The sequence below is a fragment of the Marmota marmota genome, unplaced genomic scaffold (assembly GCF_001458135.2).
Source record: "Marmota marmota marmota unplaced genomic scaffold, marMar, whole genome shotgun sequence".
NCBI lineage: Eukaryota > Metazoa > Chordata > Mammalia > Rodentia > Sciuridae > Marmota > Marmota marmota.
Window position 1 is genome coordinate 16,302,355 of NW_026000142.1, and position 26,416 is coordinate 16,328,770.

At 36.9% G+C, this 26,416-nt stretch overlaps 1 protein-coding gene across 4 annotated transcripts in view; it reads left to right on the plus strand.

Annotated features, from left to right (window-relative positions):
• The first annotated feature begins 6,450 nt into the window (after nt 1–6,450).
• The window catches only part of Ptprz1 (protein tyrosine phosphatase receptor type Z1), a 176,461-nt gene continuing 156,495 nt past the window's right edge, over nt 6,451–26,416 (plus strand). For 2 of the 4 annotated variants that reach the window (XM_015488281.2, XM_048786040.1), the window contains exon 1: nt 6,451–6,802. In XM_015488281.2, the coding sequence (XP_015343767.1) occupies nt 6,745–6,802 (58 nt within the window). In that variant the 5' untranslated portion in view covers nt 6,451–6,744. The remainder of the gene's footprint in view (nt 6,803–26,416) is intronic. The other 2 variants (XM_048786042.1, XM_048786041.1) reach the window with 2 other exon arrangements.

Genomic DNA, 26,416 nt, shown 5'->3' on the forward strand with positions numbered 1-26,416 from the left:
AAACAAAGATGTTGTGTCCGCCAAAAAATAAAAAAATAAAAAATAAATATTAAAAAAATTCTCTCTCTCTCTCTATTAAAAAAAATCACCAAAGGAAAATTGCCTGTAGAGTAGTTGATGAAGCAAGTTAGATAGTTCAACAACTTTTCAGAGAAGGACTTTGTAGTTTGTAGATATAGATAAAGATAAAAATATGGGGATATATATATATATATATATATATATATATATATATGAGAAAAAAAAGCAAAGAGAGAATAACAAAGGCAAACTGTTAACAATAGGAGACTATGAACAAAGAATATATAGAAATTCTCTGTATTATTCCTATAAAATTTCAGTTATTAATTATTTCAAAATGAAAAGTTAAAAAAAATCAAAATTGGAACAAAATCCAATTAAAAGAGCGGGCAAAGATCTGAACAGACACCTCACCAAAGAAAATATACAGATGACAAATAAACATATAAGAATATGCTCAGTTTCATGTCATTAACAAATTAAAAACTAAAACAATGATGAGATTTCATTGCATACATATTAGAATGGTCCAAATCTAAAACACTGACAGTATCAAATGCTGATGAGGTTGTAGAGCAACAGGAACTTTAATTCATTGCTAGTGAGAATGCAGGGTGGTACAGTCATTTAGAAGCCAGTTTGGCAGCAATTCTCATCCATTTTATTTATGCAAATAAGTTGAATATTGATGTCCACATGGAAACTCAAATACCGATTTTATAGCCACTTTATTCATAATTACTAAAATTAGAAGCGATCAAGATGTCTTTCAGGAAGGAAATGGACAAATAAACTATGGTATCTCTAGACAATGGGATACTATGTAGTGATAAAAAGAAATGAGTTATCAAGCCATGAAATGATATGAACAAATTTTAACTGCATGTTACTAACAGAAAGAAGGCCAATTTTAGGAGAGTAGTATCATGTTCAACTATACGACATTTTGAAAAAGGTAAAGGTATGAAACCAGTAAAAAGATCAGTGTTTTCCTGAGGCTAGTGGAGAGGGAGAGATGAACAGGTAAAGCACAGGGGATTTTCAAGACAGTGAAATTATTCTATGATACTATGATACTGGATGTGTATCCTCATACTTTTTTCCAAATCCATACAGTGTACTACACCAAGAGTAAATCTGAATGTAAAATATGAATTTGGAGTAAAAAAAATGTGTCCATGTATGTTCCTCAATTATACCAAATGTACCACTCTGATATGGGAAGTTCTGAGAGTCAAATGGGACCAATGATTATTAACATAGTATAGGAGGCTCATAGTATAAGGGAAGTTGATAATGGGGGAGGCTGTGACCCTCTGCCAGCAGGGAGGACATGAGTGCTCTATACATTCAGTTTTGCTGTGAACTTAAAACTTCCAAAAATATTGAAGTCTACTGAAAAACTTCAAAGTCATTTTAGAATAGGTTAATCAAATAAAAAGTTTAGTTCAAGAGTCTTAAAAAGAGTGTTAATATCCTTAATTTAAATAATATGCTAAATGGAGAAGTCCACAAGAAAATGAAAAATTTCAAATTAGGATAACTTCACAACACATCAAATACTTAAGAGACCTGCTATGAACAGAATGTTTGTGTCCCCTCCCCACCCAAATTCATATATTGAAACCTAATCTCCAATGAAGAAGTTTTGGAGGTGGGCGCTATGGGAGGTAATTAGGTCAGGAGGACAGATTCTTCATGAATGGAAGTAGTGTCCTTATGACTTAGGTCACAGAGAGTTGCCTTGTCTTTCTACCCATGTGAGATTACATGAGGAAGATACCCATTTATAAACCAGATATCGAGTCCTCACCAGACTCCTTCATCTTGGAATTCCTGCCTTCAGAACTGTGAGAATAGATTTCTGTAGATCATAAGCCAGCCTACCTAGACAACACCAAGGATCTTTGTTATGATGAAATGCTTTCTTTTTCAGAGAGAAAAACTAAAAATTAAGTAACATTCATCCACAGATATTTTTCAGTTTATGATTATTTTTTCTAACCACATTTTAAGTTTAAAATACACAAAGGAAGATCATTGTATTGATACTCAGAGGAAAAATTATCCTGACTCATAACTACACCAAATATCCTGACATGGAAAAATGTATTCCGATCTTCCTGTGCTCTCTAATAAAATTTTCTCACTGAATTATGTAGTTTGAATATAATAAGTTTAAATTATCTTATAGTGAATCATGACAAGATACTAAAAGGTTAAGTATGTACCATGCTGTAGTTTTCCTCTCAAACGTAATTACTCCTCCTTCAGATGGACTCAGGGTGCCACATTCTTCTCAGCTCTGGTGCTTTCAATGAGACCCTCTGACCTGTTTTATGCCTGACACTGAAAACGACAGTTAGGAATAAAGATGCAAAGCTCAGGGAGGTATGAATGAATTCCTTCTTAGCAGAAAAATACCTACTAGGACAAATCCGAAGGAAATATTTGAATATTTCACTAAGTACAAAAATTACTCTGTAGTCTTTTTCAAGAGTTTACACAAGAATTCTAAGTAGATGCCATTGTGTTAATCAGATGTGAATAAAATTTGTAAGGTGCAAAATACAAGCTAAATCATACCTCACCATCTAATATATGCAGTGTCCTGTAAAATGAGATCTAGTTCTGACATACATCTTATAATAGCAAAAATTATTTTTTTTTACTGCTAAGGAAATAACTATATTAAACTATAAATATTTAATTCAAATTAGTGACTTTTGCGCAAATGTGTATTTTTAGTAACCATTAAAATTATGTCAATGTTTTTTGAAAATTTTTATTGATGCATTATAATTATACATAATAGTGATGTTTATTATGCCATATTCATACATGCACATAGCATAATTGAATGTTTTTCCAGTAACAATAGGTAAAAAGAAGCAATTTCTGAGAGTCCTAAGAGTCAAATGGAACCAGTGATTATTATCATAATATAAGAGGCTCAGATATTTTTCTTCCTCTTTAATTCCACATTTTATTCAGTCAGTATACAATATTAGGTAGCCTTATAGCACTACCATTGACTTTAAGAATCAGAGTAAACATCTGCATCTACCTCTAATCATGTTAGAGATGCTTTGAAAATAATTTTTGGAGTAAGGAAACGTATGAGAATATACAGACATTTCATAATCACAAATGAACAACTCTAATATCAGACATTTCACAGATAAACTATGTAAAATTGCCAGATTAAGCAAATAAAATAAAAATAGAATAGCCACTTAAATTTGAATTTCAGTAAACAATGGATTTTATTTAAATATAAGCATGTCCCAATTATTGCATGGGAGTACACCAAATATTGTTTTGCACTAAAAATTTTTCACTATAGTAAAACTTTTCCATTAAATTTAGTACTACATAGTGCACTAAAAATTATTTTGTACTTTAAAATTATTCATTGTTTATTTAAATTTAACTGAATATTTTCTATTTGATGTACCAATTCTATGCAAAGACTTTTTGTAGTAGTAATGTTCTTTCCTCCTATTACACTGTGTGTCCCTTTATGGTAGGGATAGTGTAATTCATACCTGAGCCACTCATGATACATAATGGACACACAACAGAAATGTGTTGGGTGAATAAATGAATATAAACAAATTTTAAAGAACCTCAAATCCATTCTATCTATGAAAATTTTGAGTTGTGAAATTTTTGTCAAATCCTCAGTTATACATTATTTACTTCCAGAAATATTCCTTACCTTTGTGCATCTGATAGAATCACTTCTCTTTTTGCTTTAACTTTTCATTATTAAATGGTAGGTTATATACATCCTGAGAACAATAATAGTCCTGAGTTTTGCCTTTTGCATGAGTTTACAAAATGCTCCAGGATGGTATATAGATGAGAAGCAAATTAATCTAATTCACCAAAGTAAGTTACTGCTTACTTATTCCCTCCCTCCCTTCCCCGCTCTCTCCATATACACATACACATATTCAAACTGTAGATGAAGGCATGCGGTTTTGCAAGTTTATACTTCTACTCACAGAGCTAATGTAAACTGATTGGGTAACACATCTCAGAAATGACCATGGCCTCAATAAAATTGTGAAATGTGAGATTAGGTACCTTTTTGATATTCCCACCCTTCTTATGACTCCTGTTTTCCCACAACTGGGCTGTTTCAGTGACCTATTTTCCAAGGACCTCAACCTCCCACAGCAGTGTCAGGACTATCAGAACCACATCAACTGGTCCTCTAGGTCAGTTTTCCATCACTGTCACTGACTCTCATGACTACTACCTCATGGTGACATTTGTGCTCTCCCAGGTGGATGATGATAATCTTAACTCTGAGAACCAAATTAGCAGCGACCATAAACCTCTTTACTAAGGAAACTTTTAACAGTGCCTTTGTTTGATGATCTAACTCTAAAGAATGACTAGTAATGTGACTTACTGCCTAAATGAGAGAGAAGGAATGGTTTTTTATTATTGTTAAATCATTCTCATAAGCTAGTGGAGAAGCCTCTAGATAATTGGGACCTGAAAAATCATACATTCCCCTGAGCAAACAGCTTCTTCTGGAGAGTTGAAGTTCTTTGTAAAGTTTATTTCATATTTCCATAGTATTATCACCCTATTGAAGCAACTTAGTAGTTCAGGTAAAGGCTGCTCTACTAGGAAATCAGTGTTTGCCATAATATGAACCCTTTTGATCTGATCAAATTGAATTCATACTGTTTTAAAAATAATATATGACCTCTGCTTCTTTCACTTTTGTCCCCACCCCCTATGACCTCAATTTGTCCTGCTAGTGCTTTTTTTAATATCTTCCCTGACTACTCCAGTCCACATTCAATAAACACTGTCTCTGAACTCAGTGATTTTATATGCAAACTTCTTGTTACCCCTGCAAAAATTGCTCAAAAATTTCTTCCTCTGTGGAAACTTGTCTGAGCAACTGTCAATTTCCATTCTATTTCTTGCAAAAGTTGTAGCATTTCCATTTCTATTCATCAGAAGAATAAGACTGAGAGTCAAGTTCTTGTTATTCACATGTGTTCCTGAATACACAGTATAGATAGTTTCAAAATCTGTTATTACACTACTATAGTCAATTCCTGAAGCAATAGCAAGCTACATCATTACCTCTGCACATTTAGCCAAGTGTGCAGAGGCTGTAGGAATTCCTAAGAACTTGTAGTAGCAGCTGAAATACACTTGAAACCTAATTTTGTATGCAATAATTATTCTTTCAACTTTGTAAAGCTGGAATACCATATTTTTGAGATGAGAACGGAACACTGGAGTACACACTGTACAGATACCTACATCAAACTGTTACGAAGAATACAAAGAATATTTCCACAACTTGGTTTTCTGTGCCTCACATCAGACTCTTAAAGGGTTCTAAAATAGGTGTATAAGTTGAAAATATACTAATAACTGAAGGGTATCAATAGGTGAAAATCTTACAAATTTTCAGTATTGATGTTCTTGGAGGATACCAACAGTTGTCATATCATTATTCCTTTGGGCATACAAGGTCATTCCACAAACACCTACTGACTTCTTTTCCCACTCTTCAGGAGCTGTGGTTATAATACTAAAGGCAAACTCCCTAACATCCAGGCGCTTGTAGTCTACTTACAAACACAAACACCACCATAGAAATAAGCACATCTAGGGTGGCATTTCCAGCTCTGAGGCAGCAGAAGCCGTATTATATTTCTTTTGTATACTCTTCAATCAAGCAATTAAAAATCTTCCCTTACGCACCCGTGCAAGAAGGCACAGGGTCGTTCTGTCCAGCAAGACCACTACAGTGTTGAAACTTCCCCCAGCAGCTGTGCACAGCAGGATCGTTTGATTGGGGTCTAGGGAAAGGGCAGTCAGACTGGTCACAATCAGGGCTGGAGATTATTTGTAGTTAACCGCCCTGGAGGCAATGGGGTCTGGAACTACTTTAGCTATTTAGAAAATGGAAAGGGGGAGGAGAACCCAGTTTACCCCACCACTTTCTGATTGGGCCCACTTAGCATCTGCAGAGAGGACAACAATAAAATGAAAAATATTCCCAGGGGTGAAGCCCAAAGGTCAACCTCTGGCTGTGCGGGACAATGGGGGTCTGGCCTCCTCTTCTCTTCCTAAAGGATGAAGGAGTCTTAATGAAGAGACGTTTTCTCCGCCAAGATTCTAAACCCCAGCAGGTTCCACTAACTCCAGGGCAGCGAAACCACCGGCAGCAGACAGGGGGAGCGGCATCGGTATGTGAATCGCTACCCTGGGATCCAGACCTTGAGCCACAGCCGCGCCCCTCCGCCCCTCCGCCCCCCGCGCGCGACCGGGGTCCGCCGCACGCTCCCTCCGCGGTCCTGAGCCCCCGCCCCCGCCGGGCGCCGCGGCGCGCACAGCCGGCCCGAGCGCGCACCCGCACTCAGGAGCTGCTGCGCTCGGAGCGCTCAGACCTTGACCGCAGCAGCCGGCGACGGAGGCAAACTCCCGCCCGCCAGCCCTCCCGGCGACATGCGCCTGGGCTAGCCGCTCGCTGGTCCCCCGCGTCACCACGCGTCTTTTTTTTTTTTTTGGTCTTCCTCTCTCGATTCTCTTTTTCTCTCCCGCACACACGCACACACAGTCTCACATCAGTCTATACACTGGAGGATAAAAAAAAAATAACATTGCCTTCGTGCCCCCTCCCTCTCCACCCCCAGCAGCGGAGAAACGGCGCGCTGAGGGGCGCCGGACCGTCTGGAAATGCTAATCCTCAAGCGCTTCCTCGCTTGCATTCAGCTCCTCTGTGTTTGCCGCCTTGGTGAGTGATCAAGACCGCGGTGGGGTTTCATCTCCGGGCCCGGTGGGACGCGGTTGGGGGGATTTCAGAGTATTCCCTACTAGCTGCCGCCGCCATCTAGAGCAAGCAGAGAACAGGGACCATCACCTCGGATCCCGCGATGTTGGCGGTGGCAGGACGGATGTCAGCTGCGTGGGGTACGCGCCCTCTCCCCAGCTCCTGCCTCCGCCACCTTCCCTTTGCCCACGGGGATGCGTGCTCAGGACCCTGGAAAAGAGGTTGCGTTGTTAGGGCCCCTGTCCCCGCCGCTCTCTTCCCTCTTTTGCAAAGTGTGGAAATAGCGTTTTAGATACACATAAGAAGACAAATAAGTGAGCAGAAATACAACTGCGCCCTGGGGGCTACGTACTGTGTGTTGCGTTTTGCCGTTCATTTTTATGCCACGGGTATTATGGACTTAAATGGAAGACACACGTGTCTGTCGTGCATTTCACACACACCTGAAAGGTAGTACTAACAGAACAAGCACCGACCTGACTGTTCAGTGTTTTTTAGTACTTTCAATTTAGTCACATTCAAGTCTGGGCAGTCACTTAAAAAAAAAAAAAAAAAAAAGTTTCAATCAAAATATCAGCCTTCTGCCCTGCTGCCAAAGTCAGAGGAGAGCTGCAGGTTGATGGATTTGTTCATGGATTCGACTTTTTTTTTCACCGCCTTCCTCTGCCATTGCTTTCCAAAAAAGCCAGTTTGAATATTTGCTTGGGAAGCAGAATTCGATTTTCCCGTCATTTTGCAGAAGAATGTAAGATTGGATTTTTTTTGCATGTTATTAATGTTCCCCTCCCCTTCGTGAGGCTATTTAGCCAAGATGGAATGTAACATATGGTTTGAAGGCATTAACCTGAAAATTGGAAAATGTGCCTTGGTTTGTGGGTACACATATTTAACCCCTTTTAGTCAGATAATCCCACTTTTTAAATTTCAGATTGTTCATAATAAAGAAGATATTAAACCTGCATTTTCATCGAGTGAAGGTGCTGCTCTTGGCACAGTGACCTTTACAAACAGAAATTATTTTCAAGTTCTACCTAATGAGAAACTCTTTGCAAATATGATGATGACTGCCCAAACCCCACTATATTCACTGACATGATTTAAATTCCAAAAGCTTTATCAAAGTGCTCAGGGGTGATGTTATGCACACAGTTGACATATAAGATTTGCAGGGGATTCTTTGTTCCTGGTGATGCTAAAACCTTACAGTTGATTCTGGAGAGGGGAAGACGTTTTTAAAAAGTGCTGTGATCATTGAATACACACCTGTTGAATTTACATTTCTGCATTTCTGTTATGGATCTATTTTAACAACAGAGCCAGATCCTCTTGAAACTTGAATTATTATTTAAATAAATCTCACAGTATTAAGGAAAGAAACTAGAACATTGCTTTGTACCTCACCAAAACAACAGGCTGAGAGTATATTGTGAATTTAAAAAAAAAAATTGAGATAAAATTCACATGTCAATTTATCTTTTTAAAGCATACAGTTCAATGGTGTTTAATATATTCAGTTACACAACTACCATTAACATTGAATTCTAGAGCATTTTATCACTTCCAAAAACCCCTCCATGCTCATTAGCCATCATTTTCTGTTCCTTCTGACTCGAGCTCTTGCCAATCACCAGTCTACTTCCTGTCTCTATAGATTTTCCTACTAGACATTTCTTATAAATAGAATCATGCAAATGTGGCCTTTTCTATCCTGCTTCATCCACTTAGCATAATGTTTTCAAGATCCATTCATGTTATAGCATTTATCACTCCTTCATTCTTCTTTATGCCTGAGTAATATTCCATTAGGTGAATATACCACATTTGCAAAGTATTTTTTTTTTCTCAGCAAAGCATTATTGTAGAGTGCTTTAATCATATAGACTTTGGTTTATTAGACATTTATCTTAGCTCTTTGATGATATAAAATTTAAGGGTAAAGAATTCAATTCACTGTTTAAGATGTTCATCCCAAACTAATGTAATGACATTGAAGTAGCTTCTATTAGAACTCAAAATGTGTTTTCTTTTCTTTTTCTTTCTTTCTTTTTTTTTTAAGACTAAAAGATGACTCCTTTTGTATTCTTCACCACTTTAACAATGTTAGTTTTTTACACTGTTGCCGGCCGAGAGGCATTGGCAATCTAAATGGGATGAATATCTTGATCTTGGGGTACAGTGTTTCAGAAATGAAGTACATTATCTACAAATGGCAGTATCCATTTCAATTATTTTCCCTCAACACCTACTTTTGTGTTTTTATATGTATTTATTCTTCATCTTCATTGTCCATAGAGTCATCTAGCCTGGCACTTGTAATGGGTGCTCACTCAAAGTCTGAGGACTGTTAGGGTTTGCTGGGCAGGGTGTTAGCTCTGATACAGTTTGAGCTCTAAACTGTCATTCTTATTATCCAGGAAGGAGCTGTAGGTGTTCGTTGTTGGCAATTAAGAATGCCTGAGTGGTCAAGACAGCATCACTTTCTGTGCCCCAAGTGTCCTGATGGTTTGAACTGGGCAGGTAGTTGGCACTGCTTCTTTCACACAACTCTCCAGGCAGACAAGTTATCCTTTGAGTGGATGACTGCAACAGATCTTTTCCCGAACCACTGAACAGGTGTATCTTATGGGAAAATCTGCGGTGGCCTTCCTGTAAGGAAGCTTAACTGTGAGTCATAGAGGAGAGCTAAGTGTTTTGACAGCTTTTAAGGAATCATTTCTTTCCATTAATGAGAACTCAGTATCTTTGACTTACGTAACTTATAGTACAACAAAGTACATTAAATTGAGATTTTAAAGAATTGTTATTAAATGTGTAATGAATCAGATCCCAGTATTTTAGTCATGTCTTACTGCTGTGGGAGCCACACCAAATACGAATTGTCTCTAATACTTCTGCAAGATTTAATTCCTTCATTTAGCCTTGGTATGGAGTCAGTGGAATTCAACATACTGTGACTCTCAGCTTGGTCAATTTTCTTCCAAAACTACCACAAATATAAGGTGTATATTCTCACCACTCCCCTATAACAAGTCCCATTTCATTGCTTTTGATTAGGACAGCAGCAATTTTCTTTGTTTCATTTCTTCCTCCTTTAAGTTTGCCAGGACGAATCATTTCATCAATGAATTCACTTCTGTTCTCATATCTGCACTAGAGCTTAGGAATCTCACTTAAAATTTTATGTTGTGGGAATTTTGCTTCTGGCCAAAACTTTTTTTTTTCTTCTGCAAGTATGAGCTGCATTTCCCCAATGCCCTTACTCCAAAAAGATGAGCTATGTTTAACCTGAGAGTTTTGCTTGGTGCCCCTTTGCCAGCTCCTCAGACCAGAGTATGGAAACAGAGCCCTCTCGATCAGATGAAGAAAATGGGCTTGTGCTTTATTTCCTGTGACCTTCTACTCCAGTATCTATCTGGTGCAGTCCCAGTACTGAACATTCTCTATCCATTTTATCATCCATCTTCTCCAAAGAGTACTTTGTGACAGGTGTTTTGAACTTGAGGAAACAGGCACAGAGAAGTGAAATGACTTACTTAACATCACACAGCCTGTGTCAATCTGAATATTCCTTCTGACCCCAGAACCTGAGGTGTTTTCTATTTTCACCTCCAGATCAGTTTTCTGTTAGGAATTTACAAACTTGCTTACTTAGGAGGTGATGCTGCTTTTTTTTGTTTTGTTTTGTTTTCACAGTCTGGATTGCTTTATTATGGAGCCCCTATGTGACTTTTCCCATGTGAGCCCCATTTATTTTCCTTTTTAAAAATTCAAGGCATAGTTTCCCTTTTGTTCAGTGTACCAGCTGAAGGTCTTGACAAATGCATATGTTCTTGTAAGAACCCCCACAGTCCAGACATGAACCAGTCCCATGGGTGCTACTTTACTCACCCGTGGCCTGTTTACTAAATGCTGACATCTGCCAAGCATCATGCAGCGAGGCACTAATAATTTAGCGGTGCATGAACATACAGACTGCTGGTATTTGTGATGCCTGCAATCCAGCTAATCCGATTCAGTCCCCAAATTGAAGCTCTTCTTTAAATCTCACTTAAAATACTTTCTCAGTTCACAACTACTTGAGACTAACCATCTTTTCCAAATATCTCTCAATGTGTTAAAAGTGTTAACTCTCAAATATTTTTAAATGCTTCCCACTCCATCAAGAGTGGCACTGGTAAAAGAGCCAATTTAAATTTTATATATATATATATTTCGATTGTGCTTTAATTTTAAATGTCTTGTTGGAAGTAATCCCTTGAAAGAACTTTAGGTTACAGAAGGAAACCAATTTCTGTCTCATAATCTTTAGAAGATATGTATGTCATATGTATGTCATAGTAGGCATTAAGGGAAAAATTATTTTAGTCTATTATACAATCCTTAAATGCTTCTCTTTTAAAACGATGCTCTCCAGTGTCATAGCCACTAGGTATGTGTGGCTGTTTAATTTAAAACCTACTAAAATAAAACCATGCACTTCTTGTATCACCCCAGCCACACGTTCAGTGCTCAGTAGGCCGTGGAGCTATGGTGGGTGCTACAAGGAGCAGGGCTGATATAGAGCTGATATTTCCCTTGAGCAGTGCTGTCTGAGAACAGCAGCAGCAGCAGCAGCAGCAGCAAGTGCTGGAGATATAGTCAGTTAGTAGAGTGCTTTCCTTGAACAAAAAAGGCCCTGGGTTCAATCCCCAGGAAGAACAAAATGGTAACAAAAAGAACAAAACAGTAACAACAACAAAAACTGACAAAGGAATGAAGGAGAGAACTCATGAGAAAACACAACTGGAAAAAAATTCTAAAGTCATTAAAATTATTTGAAACATTGTAGCAAGGTTATTTCTGATTTATGTAGTCTCAGCCATAGAGACATTATGGTGGCCATTGATTAAGCAGCAATAGGTGAAGAAAGTTAAGGGCCACTTTGAATCCTTCATAGGCTGTGGTTCAACAGTTGGTGGTTGGAAGTGAGTCATTTCCCAAAGCACATTTTCCAAATTTGTTCTAGCACCCACTATATTGTTTTGCAATTCGTCTATGTCTCCCGCTACCCCCTGACCAGCTCCATGAGGACAAAGACTGTATTTCATTCTTAGCTTTTTGGACCTAGAATCCTGGGTAGGTGCTTAATAAATTCTTAAGGCATAAAGTCCTAGAAAGATTGTACCATGAATCTTCTTACACAGCGTTAGCTTTTGGTTGTTGAGATTGACCAATTTCCATTGTTTTTTCTTCCTTCCTTCCTTCCTTCCTTCCTTCCTTCCTTTTGATATTGATCCCAATCTAAGAGTTTGGTTAGCATTTACTTTGACCTGTTTTTAATAATGCCACCTGAGGCACCAGTACTTCACTTTCATTGATTCTCTCAGAAATACATATAAACACCACCTGGATCCAGACACTACCTGTGCATTAAAAAACAAAGGTCCCATGACTGATACTGCAGGTGTAGTGGCAGGAGCAATCTTGAGGCAGCATTGAACTCTAGATGAGTTGTCATCAGTGCTTCTTGGTTATGTCCCAGGGTTTCAGGGCATCAAGTCACTGTGTCTGCTTCTGTGCTGAAATAGTTAGCAGGATGTGCCCAACAAAGACTCACTGAATTGCCAGCACTATTGAATATTAAGACATTGGAGTGGGAATTTGGACTACCTAGAAAACTTTATTGTCATCTTTTAAATCAAGTTATAGTGTTTTTCAAATATAATGAAAACAAATAGCCAAGGGAGGAGAGGGTAATGGGAGTGAAGGGTGGTCAGTAATGAGAAATGAAACATCTTGAACCAAACAAGACAGTATTGTCTGTCCAAGGCCATGTGATTGAATAAGTCCTCTCTAGTCAAGATGGCCCAAGACAGTTCTGAAACCAGGCAAATGATGGAGAGTGTGGTTACATCAAGTGGATGCTGCTGTTTTGGAGTTTGAATATTGTTTTATCATTGATATTAGGGATGATGGACAGCACCTACCTTAGCCCTGCACAGAGCGGATGTACAGCATGTATTTGAATTGAGCTGAATTCAGTGGAATGGAGGCTGGGATGAGTTTGTCTCACAGGTGACAAAAGAAGGAAAAAGGAAAAATGCTCTTTGTTAGGATCTTTGCTTGATTTTATTCTCATCAACCAACCTACCTTCCTTCCTTTTTATTTTTGTGGTTTTGCTGTTTCCTCTTCCTGTTTATCTTTACTTCCACTGAGCATAAATTTAAGATAATTAAATAGTCTCAGGTTTCGTCAGCATCTTGATAAAGAATTTGACAGAGAGAAGATGAATGCTATTTGCTATCATTATAATAAAAGTACTTTTAATACATTAGTAAAATTTGGAGGGCTTTGTAGTTAACATAATTTTTTAAATATTGGTTAACAGATGTTTCTACTAAAAATTCCAATGTGTTAAAATAGGCTGGTTGTCTTTTTCTTTTCTTTCTTCCTTCTGATATTTGCCCACAGGTATTAAAGTAAACTCAATTATTCAGGGTCCTAGTTGTTGTGAAATTGTTGGTCTTATTTAATAAGTATGAGTCAATTTATGTCCACATTATAAAGATAAATTTTTTACAAGTTTCCTTGGAAATGTATTTCTTATATATTTGGGAAGAAATAACTTATTAATTAATAAGGAAGAAAGATTTTTTCTGTTAAAATATGGATAATAATGACTAGGCTATAGGTTTCTTTCCATTCTTGGAGAGTCATTCTGCCTTCTCTCTACCTTCCTTTTTAGCACTTTCTCCATACTTTTCTACTCTTTTAGCTATCACCACCGCAACTGCTTATTTCTTGAATCCTAAAGCCCTAACGTATTTACCTAAAGATGGGTCTTGAACTGTACTTGTACTTTTCTCAGAACCGATTAACTCAGCATCAATGAAAATGGTGTTTTTTTGACACGATGTCTTTTAAGAGATTGTGATCACAACTAGAGTCCTGAATACATGCTCAGAAAATGCTGAGCAGATAGAAGGAACTTCCTAGATTTCCTCATGGCTTTCACTCATATTGTTATCTGATTATAAATTATTTCTATAATGAAATCTTTACCTATCTGCATCCTGACACATTTTCTTGAATAGTCTATCTAAGTGTGTCAGCTGCCACACAGGTGTGGATATCATGAATGTGTGGGATGCTGCATCATGTTTGTTTCAGTTCACAAAAAGGACGATGGCCATTGACTTAGGTCAGGAGTTCTAAGTCCTGGCTGCATTTTGGGCTTATCTGGTGTTATGGACTGAGTGTGTGCTTCTTTTCAAAAATCCATCTATTGAACTCCTAACTGCCAATTTGGTGATTTTGTTGGGGTGAACAGGTCTTCCGGATGGAGCTGTCATGAATAAGATTTGTGCTTTTAAAAGAAGATAAAACCAGAGCTCTGTTTTTCTACCTCTAAGGACATGGGCACGAAGGAAGCCATCTGCAAACCAGGAGGAGGGCCCTCACCAAAAATCAAATCTGCCATCCTTTGGATATTGAACTTTCCAGCCTTTAGAACTGTGATAAACAAGTCCATTGTTCCAGCCAGCCAGTCTATGGTGTTTTGTTATAGCACCCTGAATTAACTAATGCCCTTGAGTAACTTCTAAAACATACTAATGCCCACGCATCAAATCAAGATTTTTTTTTTATAATGTGTAGGTCCTGGGCCCAGACACGGATATTTTCTTAAAATTCCCCAAGTGATTACAGTATATAACGGGGTTTAAAACCACAAATCTAGGCCAAACTCATGATACTACAAGTCTTAGTTCATTTTTCTTAAGGTAGAGATATTGGCAAGTTTTATAACAAAGCCAGTGCCACAGGACAAAGGCCTTGGAAAACTTCCCATCCCTCTCTTCTCTTTATAAGGCAGTTTCAGTTTCTGAGTAACCCTAGAAGGAGGAGTATGGACTACAGTGGTTGACCTTATAGTCTTTGCAAGCCAGATTTCAGGAGGCCAGACAGTCTGGGAGCTGGTCCAGAGACTCAAGTGTATCAGCAGGTGGGAGGACAGGTGAAGCAGCCTTGGAGATGGGCTTTCAAGTGCCATTTATCAGGACACAAGCACATCAATATCTTTCATTTTGTCAATAATACATATTCCTGCTATTCCATTTTTTTCTTTTATGCAAAATTTGTCAGAATTATCTCTTATTTCCTATAAGAAATTTCTATTTCCTATATGAAATAGAATCAAGATTTATCTATGTATTTTTTTCATTTCAGCAATTTTTTTCTGTGTTGTTTCTCAAATAAAAGTGTCATTATTTATCAGGTCTAGGCTATTTGTTTTATTATATAGTGCTTTTAAAAAGCACTAATAACTTGATTTCAAAGATAACAATGAAGTTTTCTAGGTGGTCCAAATATCCACTCTCATACCTTCATATTCAATAGAGATGACGTAAGAGCAAATTATTTCAGTGAACCTTTGTTGAGCATTTCATGGTAACTATTCCCCAAGGGATAATATTCCTCCACTGGTCTACTAAATCTTCACAAGATAGAAAAATCCACATGTAAGTAGTTCTCAAAGAATTTGCAGGGTGTGAGAGTATGAGTTGTGTGGGCTTATATTTAGTCTTAAATTCACCTTCAGACAGATTTCTAGGAGGTGGTGGGCTGGGGCTAAGACCCTGCAAGGTAGATGGGTAAGACCTCAAGGTCACTATGGAACAAAGAACCTCAGGGGCAAAAAGGACTGGATACAAGAAAGCATGGAATAAGAGTCAGAATGTGGTGCTTGGAGGGAGGGTACAGTTAATTAGAAGGGTGTTTTGGAGTCACAGTCTTAAAGAATAGGCAAGGTTTCCAATGACTGATTGAAGAGTTTAGAATTTGACATTTCTCCATTGCTCAGTGGAAGATAACTGAAGTGTTCTGAGCAGTGAAATGACTTCAGCAAATGTCTTTATATTAGGAGGAGGATGCAGGTATCATAGGGCAGAGTGGATTGAATCAGAGAGAGAAGGAATCAGGATGATTGGCTGAAAGGCTGTTAGATCATGGCAGTCACAGTGGAAACTTGATAGTTTATTTGGAGTATGATATGTCCTCATTATATACTACCTTTATGTCCAAGCACTTTCAAATATACTGCCTCACTTGGTACAGATATAGTTGGTGTAATTGATGGGACCTGATACCATTTTCTGAAGAATGAGACTAGGCTAATCAGCAAGGAAGTGTCTTTCCTTGTCAGATGAAAACTGTAGCAGGGAACATGGAGTCCAAACACCCATGAAGGAAGAGTAGAGGCAGCCACTATGTACAGTTCTACAGAAGCTGGTAATTTGGAGGATAGAAAAGAAGAAGGAGGAATACAGATTGATGGTTTAAAGTCTGCTTATTTCTTAAATGGTAGAATTCCAAATTTTTAGGAATTAAACAATTCCTCTAATTCACTCAGTATCTTGAGTAGCAATAAGAGGGAATGATGTTCCTTAAAATGATTTATTGTAGTAAAAACCATGGTCACAACTAAACTAAAATAAATTTTATTTTTGTTTTGTTTTGTTGGATTTGAACATATTCTTAATATCAGGACAGGATTATCATGTGCCCATCTCCCAACTGTTTGTTTCATTCACCTTTAAAACCCTGGGTTTGTACTTCCTATAATGAACACACGTGCTCTGGTGGCATTTCAGCCAGCTGTCTGCCAATACAGATCCTCTCTTAAATAACCATGTGTTCAGGTTGCTTAAAGCCTGTCCTATCCATACTTCATGAACTAGGATTTTTGTAAATGACTTAAAACTTGTATTTTACATAAAAACAGTACAATGGAAAATAATCCATAGACTAGACTTATCAGATCTTAAAAAAAACAACTTTAACAACTTTTTCTATTAATTTATAAAAATACTATAGTATTTTGTCAACTACTGTTTATCTCTTAAGATAGATGTATTAAGGACACATGAAAAGTGAATTAAAGACTCTAATGGTACAAAATGGCAACCGTTGAAGATGGAAATGTCAGCACATTTTCCTTATTTAATGAAAAAATATATTGTGTGATAAAGAGTTGGATGCAAGACCTTTGTCTAATTAAATGTATGGCTGACTGAATTATTCTTTAGAAAGGTTTGATTGCAGTGAAGTTTCATCTGATGGTTTTCATCCGATGGAGTAATGACATATAATGTTTAGGCATATAAATCCATTTATGTAAATATGTTATAAAAATTTATATATGTATATATGTATAAATAAGGATATATATGCATGTTCATGTGAATATATATGATATATATGTATTTTTCCTGCAGCTTAAAACTGATATTGCTTTATTGGGAACACTAAAAGATTAAATTCTTCGTGAAAATTATTAAGTTTAATTGCAGCACATTCCTGGAAATTTTGAGTCAGACGTTTCTGCCTTTTACATAAATATGGGTCAGAAAGAATACCTGCTTCTTCCTGTGAGTTGAACACAGTGTTGTCTCTGTATAAAGGAGTTGAGTCCAGTTTAGGCCAATGAGACTCAGTTCAGCAGATGTTCATGAGTAGCTACTGTGTGTGTGTGACGGTACTTAGACTTTAAGAAATACTTTTTGTCTTTGAGGAGTTAATGTAGTTACAGATATAAAATATGCCCTGGTGGAAGCATACCAGAATAGAGAATAACATAATGAATACTCGAGTGTTTGGATCCAATTTTAAGTCTGTGGAAAGTCAGAAAAAGGAGAATCAAAATAAAGACATGAATTCATTTTTAAAAAGCTCCTTTTGGCATATGAGTAGCACTTCTTCCTTTTGAACATGAACATTTGCTGTTTCATTTAATTGATATAGGCCTTTTTATATCCCCCCCACCTTGTGCTATATTCAAAAACAAAAACAAAACATAAGCCTACATTACTTATTTCAGATTATTTACTTAAGAAACTTGAATGCAGAATTTGATTTGGTTTTGCATCTGTGTTCTGAAATGCTTTTTAGTTCTCAATATCTCACCCTATTACATTTAAAATAATTGTACAACTAGAAAAACCTATAAGCAACACATGCATGTTAAAACACTCATGAATTTTCTGTTCAACACCAACTGCTAGGAAAATGTCACATAATGCCTGCAATGAAGCCTGTCCCAACTCAAGGCTTAATTTTTGAAGGTGGCAGCTGCTATTTTTGTGATAAAGGTAAATTTTGGTGATAAAATTTCAAAGACTGATTTAGTATGCACATGATTCTTGGCTACTCTGAAGAATTATGAACATAGATGGCAATAGTATCTGCAGGATATATTCCTGTGAAGAAGAGTAAAGAGTGAAATCGTTTTTAATTAACCAAGAGTGGCTAGGGCACATTGCCCTTAAGTCCTTTAACATACAGCACAGTCTGGGTACCATCCTGCCCACAAGAAAATATCCAATGATGCCTCTGTCATGCCTGTGATTCCAACTTATTCTTATCTCACCTTTTCATTACTTTTTAAAAAACTATTCAGTATTCTTGGCAGAAGAAATCAAGAAAATACAAGATGCTTCTATATTCCCCAATAAATTCTTTAAAATTTCATAGCAACCCCTCTACCCATGGTCAAATGCCTATTAAAAAAAATCTTTCAGTTCCCTATTGGAAGGAACTTTACAAGACATCCTCTTTTTCTTCTTTTTCCTTCACGGTTTTAAATTAGAATCCTACGGCATCTGTCAATTTGAGGGGGAAAAAAACTTCTCATTTTTACAAATATGACAAGTGATTAAGTTGTATTAGACTCCATGGCATTCAGACAAGTGAAGATAAAATATTCAGCCAGATAGTGTCTCTGCAATGATAATGGCATATAAACCTTTCCCCACGGGGTAGATTGGGTCTTCTGATGGTAAAGTATACCTCTATGCAGCAAGTTTTCACTTATAAATTGAAGAATGCTGGCTTTTTAGTGGGATTTTGTTTTTGTTTTTTTTTTTTTTTAACTATAACACACAGCCTGCTGGAGATTTGTTTGGGTGATTGCGCTGCTAGAGAAAACTCACTGAAAATAGGTCATCAAGAAAAGATTAATATGGGCTTTTTGTGCGGAAGTAATTACACTTGATTATTGCATTCTGTTGCAATACAATATGCTGGACCATGCAGTTTCAATGAGAAAATATTAGTATGTGCACTTCTAACCCTACTTAAGATTTTTCAACTAGAGTTTAAGTTCCCATTGATTAACCCTCATGGGTTCCTTAATAACAAAGAATGAGCAGCCTTTTTGAATGTTATATGTGTTCTTTTTTTATTCACCTGGAAATTCCAGATACACATATTTTAGTTAATCAAAACACAGCTGAGAAGATTCATCGTATTAAATATCACACACACACTTGGCCATGAAAATAGCAACAAACCTGTCTGCTATTAACCTAAGAAATCCTTACCAGCCTGCTGTACACAATTCAGTAGACATCTTGTGGACATTAGTTGACATAAATTATTGCTTTTCTAAGGGCAATGTTAAAAGGCTTTGCCAGTTTAGAGCAATGGATATTGAAATACTTAAAGGGACTTACGTCCTAGGAGAAGAACTTTCTTTAACATAGAACAGTTTTTTCTAATTCTCAGAAATTCTTCTGCCACAGACTTCAGTAATGAAATATAATAGAGGTATGTAACGGTTTTCAACCATGGAAATATTTGAGAAAATAATGGATTGGATTTTGTGTTTACACTAATCATCATTGGGGAGGACCCATAGGCTCATGTGACTTTTGATATCATATTAAGTTCCCTTATTACATGATGAAAGGTGCTTCAAAACCTGATCTTGGGCCATCAAGCTTTCCTTGAACCTCCACACATGTGCTCCTTCACTCTGACTCCAAGTTTTCATACTTCTCTGGTGGCTGTTGGCCTCATGTATCCTGATTGTCTTACTTCCTCTGTGACACCTTCTACGCATCGCCACTCCTACGTCCATTCCCACCCCACTCATGATGGCAATACCAATACTGCATTGCTGTTGTTTCCAAGGCTTGCTCTTTCTTGAGGAAATCTGAGCTCAAGATACTCAATCACTGAGCTATAAAGTCTTGAGCACCTAGTAGGTGCTCAGGAAATCCTTGTGTCATAAGTGAGTAAAATTCTTTCCAAAGTAATGTCTTAAAAATCAGGAAATATAATAGGATCTCTCCAGTCAAATGTTAAGTGGTGCTACCACCTCGGCTCATTCAGCACACTAAGAAGACATTCAGCACAGTAAGAAACTTGGGATCACATTTGCACATTTGCAGCATTTGGAATTAGAATTCAATTCACCCTCAAATTTGCTCAATCCCTCTTATTTTTAAAAAGGTAAAGTTAAAAGTAGGTCAATCAAATCACATTCTCATTTTACCGGGTCCAAGAGTCTATATAGATTTTGGACTGAATTGGCACACAATCGTGGACAACTTCCTCGGGGCTTTTACTCTTGGCATTCAGAGTTTTAAGAAAGAAAATTAAGTGATTGGAATAGAGTACAATAGTGAATGCAGAAGGAGGGAAGAAAGATGACTGTGGCCAGAAACAGGAGAGAAAGGGAACTATAAGTTTCTTTATTCTACGTAGCGGTGGGAGAATCTACTTTTTGGCCTGCACAGCGGATGCACCATTTCTTTGGGTAAGTTTGCCCTATGTTTCCTGTCAAGCCAGGGTTTTAGTGAAACAAAACGATACCGGATCCCTCTCGCTAACACCTCTTCATCCCTCCAACACCCCAGCCAGTGCCAGCCAAGAGCATTTCTCTCAGTTCCTTTTATCCCTTTTTACCAAGAACAAGATCGGAGATATGTGAGATCCTGTCCGATTCAAGCTTGGAGAAAGCACCATGTATTTCACAGCCACGGGTTACCTGATGCTGTCAATAGCTGAATTGTCAGCATTTTATCGTGGATCTGATGCTTTAACAGTTTCGAACAGCATAAGAGATTTGTAGAGGGAAAGTTATTTTACTTGGAACAGAGAGCCCATGTTCTTGATACTTCTAAGTCTTAAAACATGTGAGAATATAGCAGAGTTATGTTCTGCCCTACTTGGAAGGCTATGAGAAATGTTCTAAAACCAAACATTTTGTGTCAAGAAGCTGTTTCTCCTCTTTGGGCTGCTGACATTGTTTACAGTTAAGCAGGAGAGTCCCTAGAGACATGAGAAACACTAAGAGATCATGAAAAAAAAAAAAAAAACACCAAAAAACAGATGGCTAAAAGTAAAAGTCTATCAAGATGGGGCAAATGTCTAAAGGAAAATTATAGATGTAAATGTTCTGTCCAGTAAAGATAGCGTGGGTTGTAATGAGGCTAATAGACAGAAATTATTTATAGACTTCTGCAAACAACAGGAATCTATGAACAACAAGAACAACAATAAGAAAGTGAAATTCAGAAAAATAGAAACTTTTTTGTTTCCTGATTAAAATGGGACAAATCAGCCACTAAAATTCACAATCACTTACACTGAAAAAAAATAGTATTTTTAACTTACTGTGAAGTGGACTAATATTGGATTATCAGTAGTTTTAGAAATTATTTTGAAATGTTGGTTTTAAACTGCCCAGAACAAAATGCAATCATCATGATTTCAGAAAAATAAGAGCAAATAATATATCACAGGAAAATAATTATAGTACTTAGATGTTTCATTAAGGAACACTGAAAAACAGACTTGAAATACTGATGCTTGACAGAATATTAATTAGGTGATTAGAAGTTTAAAAGCTGTTATTTTACTATACAATAACTAGAAGTAGCATCATTTGATCTAATGAGGAGCTGACAAAGAGCTATGTAAGTAGGATCAAGGTTCCTGTGGGACTTAATTTGGGAAAATTGTTTCAAGACACAATTATACAAGAAATGAAGTGAAGTTTTAAAATTATGAGCAGAGAGAGAAATTGGGTAGATTTAACATTAATTTTTAAGGGAGGGATATTTTCATGCTGCTTTTAAAACACTTTAATTTTTAAAAATTAGTTAAAATGAGATGTGAGCCAAGCATTAAGTATAAGGAAACTTTCAAAAAATGCCTTTATAGTTTTGGTCCTTTGGAGGCAATATTAGTCATAAAATTATGTGTAGTCTCTGTTTCTTGAAAAATTTACTATGGTTTCAGAAGTATTTGATAATAAATTATCCTCTATGCAAAAGCAGAGGGGGGCAATAAAATATTAGAGAATATAGACCAAGGCGCCATGAATTTCTTTAGAGGCACTGTCTGCCATCCTGAAGCAAGACAGTGTCACTACTCACAGCTCTCCGCCACATCTTAGCCATAGAATTCTTCTTTTATTTTTTTGTTTGCATTATATCCATTCATAATTAAACCACTGATGTTTTCTTTCAAATTATTAACAACATATGATAATGCAAATGCATCAAAAAATGTGGAGAAAATGTAAGTGCTCCTTAACATTTGTTTCTGTCAAAAAAAAAAAAAAAGCAAACAAACAAAAAACCCCACAAATTTTCTCTTCTCCATTTCTATTCTTCCATTTACCACTAAACTTTTGGAGTTTTCCATTCTCAGTCTCCATTTTGCTGCCCTCTACTTGCTCCTGAACCCTGTATCAACAGGATTCTGTTTTTCCACTACTCCAAAAAAAAACTGCCCTTATCAATTTCACCAGTGCCCTCAAGAATTCTATATGCCATGGTCATGTTCTTGGTACTCATTTTATTGACCTACAAACAGCTTTTGACAGTTACCACTTTGTTGTTTGGGGACACTTTGTTCCCTTGACTTCCAGAACACCACACTTGCCTGGTTTTGCCTGGTTTTCCTGCTGTTTCACAGCTACCTGCTTCACTGGCTCTGTCGCTTGTACTGGTTGCTTCTTATCAACTTCCCAAACACTGGAGTCCCCTACCCTCCTGCCTTAGGCTGTCTATATAGCATGGATCTTAAATGTCCTTTAGAGGTCTGTATGTTAAAGGTGTGGTACCCTGCCCCTGTGATGCTATTGGGAGGTGGTAGAACTTCTAAGAGACCTAATGGGAAGAAGTTAGGTCATTGGAGGCATATCCTCAAAGAGAATATTGGGACTCCAGCCCCTTCCTCTTCCTCTTCTTCTCTTTTGCCTCCTGGTCATCATGAGGTCATCAGTTTGCTCCAACACATGCTCGATGCCATGAAGTACTGTTTTGCCACAGGCCAAAAACAATAGGACCAACCAACCATTGACTATATCCTCCAAAACTGGGAGCCAAAATTAACCATTCCTCTTTACAAATTGATCATCTCAAGTATTTTTTCCAGTAATGGAAAGCTGGCTAACACAGGCTGCTTCTATTTCCTGTGCATATTTACGTGACTATCTCATCATCATATTCTCAACATTAGTGCCTCTAAAATTTGTATCTCTGGGCCAGAATTCTTACCTGAACTTCAAAGTCATGTATTCAACTGCCCCTTTAGACACTTGATGCACTTTAACTTGATCTCCTGACCATCTTCCCACCCCAACCCCTAACGTCTGTCGTCTTCATCTCCAAACATGGAAACTTGATTCAATGGCTCAGGCTGAAGACCTTGGAGCTACCTGTAATTCTTCCCTCTCTCATCTCCCTGTGTTGAAACTGTCTGCAAACCTCAGTATATCTCCTGGGCCATATTTTGCTCTCCAGGTCTCCATTACTTCTCACTTGCTTTATGGCACCAGCTTCCCAACCAGTCTCCCTGCTTTGTTTCACAAATAAACCAAGGTGATTTTGTTCAGATGTAAGTTAGATCATGTCATTCCAGTTTCCTTTTTCAACCAGAGTAAAAACCACCATCTCTATAGCTGAGACACCTCAGGGCCTTTCCTTTTCTGTTTCTTTTGCTTTAAATGCCTTTATCTTTTATTTTTTATATTTGATACTGGGGATTGAATTGAACTAAGGGTGTTTAACTGAGCCACATCCCAGTTCTTTTTATATTTTATTTTAAGACAGGGGCTTGTTAGGTTGCTTAGGGCTTCATTAATTGTTGTTGCTGGCTTTGAACTTGTGATCCTCCTGCCTCAGCCTCCCAAGCCGCTGGGATTCCAGCCGAGTGCCACCACACCTGGCTCTTGTATCATTCTTTATGACTCACTTCCTTATCTCTGGGATTTTTCTCATTTTCATATTTTCATTGAAGACTCCCCAATTCCCCATAGTGCAAGTGTACTCCCCTAGATGCTCTGTCTGCAGCTCTTATTTCCCTCCTTAACTTGTATATTTTTTCCAAATTATTTTATTCTCTACTTTCCCTGTTAGAACATTAACCCTGTGTTCACAATATAGTGCCAATCTCCAGCATGGAGGGCCTGGTACACAGTAGGTGCTCAGTAAATATTCATTAAATTAATACATTTAAATAGCCTTCCAAGTATTCAAAATCTGAAATGCACCAAAATCTAAAACTTTTTAAGCACCTACATGTCTGGCTATAAATGGAAAATTCTGCATCTTAAAACTGTTTGATCATAGGTTGTTAAAAATATTCTATGAAATTGCCTTTAAGCTATGTACATAAGATGTAAAAAAAAAGAAAAACTTTTTTCTTTTTCAGTTTGATTTTGGGTGAATCTTGATTTTGGTTGATATCACTGTTTCTTTGTGTAGTTGCATTGTTATACATAATTCAAGCTTTTTCTTATAACTGTATTACTGACCCTGAAAACCTCATTTTCAGTCCATTTTTAGCTTTATCTCAAATCTTCCTCAGTTTTTCAACCTCCTTTATTCATCTTAATTTATATCTGTGCATCCTCACTGTTTTACATACTGTTTTTTTGCATAAAGCAAAATGACTGTTTATTCTTTGTGTTTAACTTTTCTTTAACCATATTTTTAATTCTCCTAGACATTAGCAAATACACTGCTTCAATTTTTTTTTCTAGTTGTCAAGAGGGAAATTGCTTCTTCTTCTTCTTTTTTGAATCCTACTTCACAGCAAACCCAAAGTGCATTATATGCCACCAGCAGCCTTCTTCCCACCCCCACCAATCAGCTTCCTCCAATGTCTCTGTAACAGTAACTTGATATTGAAAATACGGATTTTTTTTTGAAAGACAGTTCTTAAATTACTTTTTACTTTTTCTGTGAACTTACATGCAGCAGCCAACCTTATAAAATGTGTTTGGATCGCTCCTGATTGAATTGCTCCTTGAAGTGATTGTTTAAAGGATACTTAGATAACCTATTTTCCATATCAAACATATATGTCATAGCTTTCTTCTCACATGAAAGACACCTGCATGCACATAAAATTATCTGCTTACAACCTCTTTTTTCCAATAAATAGAAAGACCCACATGACCTCTGCTTTCTCATATTATGCCTTTTAGTGTTGAGTAAAGAATAGAAAGTTCCACCTCAAGGTTACTTTTTTTTTATGTCAGAGCTAGCATATTTAATGGTTGCAGAAGGAAGTCAGGATTGTTTATTCAAAATTCAGTGCCTATCTATAAAAGGAAGAGACAGAATTCTGACCAGTTAAGACATTATAATGCATACAATATATCAACTTTCTCTCCATAGTCAAAATAATTAAATAATAATTAACTGTATTAAAAGCTATGTATTTGCAAAATGATTATTTTCACAAATATTTAGTTTGGTTTTCCTAATTCCCTAAAAAGAAAAGCCATTCTGCCTGATATATTTTAAAGTTCTGCAAGAATTTTGTGTCTGAATGTTACATGGAGACTCTTAATACTCTAAACTCTCTGATAAAGCAGTTGTGATTTACTCCAAAATAAATATCATAGTAATATATATCATAGAAGTTTAAGACTTTTTAAAAATGTGATAGCTTTTATATATAACATTTTCTGGTTTGTACTGGTTTTCTTATTCTTTTGAAAATTATTTTTCATGATTACAATCAGGGAAGCTATTCAGAAATTGCATAAACTTCACCCATAAACCAAGAGAGATTATTAGTATATTTAACAATTTAGTTTACCTTCTTCTTCTTTACTATTATTAGTATTTTTAATAATTTAGTTTACCTTCTTCCTGACATTGTCTAATTACACACACACACACACACAAAAATTTTCTATGTACACACACACAAACGAAGGGAGGGACAGAGGGAAGGAAAGAGGCAGGGAGAAAGCAAATATTTTAAACAAAGTTTGAACTATACAAATTGTTGGGTGACCCAGCTATTCCCCTTCTCGGTCTATTCCCTAAAGACCTAAAAAGAGCATGCTACAGGGACACTGCTACATCGATGTTCATAGCAGCACAATTCACAATAGCAAGACTCTGGAACCAACCTAGATGCCCTTCAATAGACGAATGGATAAAAAAAAATGTGGCATTTATACACAATGGAGTATTACTCTGCATTAAAAAATGACAAAATCATAGAATTTGCAGGGAAATGGATGGCATTAGAGCAGATTATGCTAAGTGAAGCTAGCCAATCCCTAAAAAACAAATGCCAAATGTCTTCTTTGATATAAGGAGAGTAACTAAGAACAGAGTAGGGAGGAAGAGCATGAGAAGAAGATTAACATTAAACAGGGATGAGAGGTGGGAGGGAAAGGGAGAGAGAAGGGAAATTGCATGGAAATGGAAGGAGACCCTCAGGGTTATACAAAATTACATACAAGAGGAAGTGAGGGGAAAGGGAAAAATAATACAAGGGGG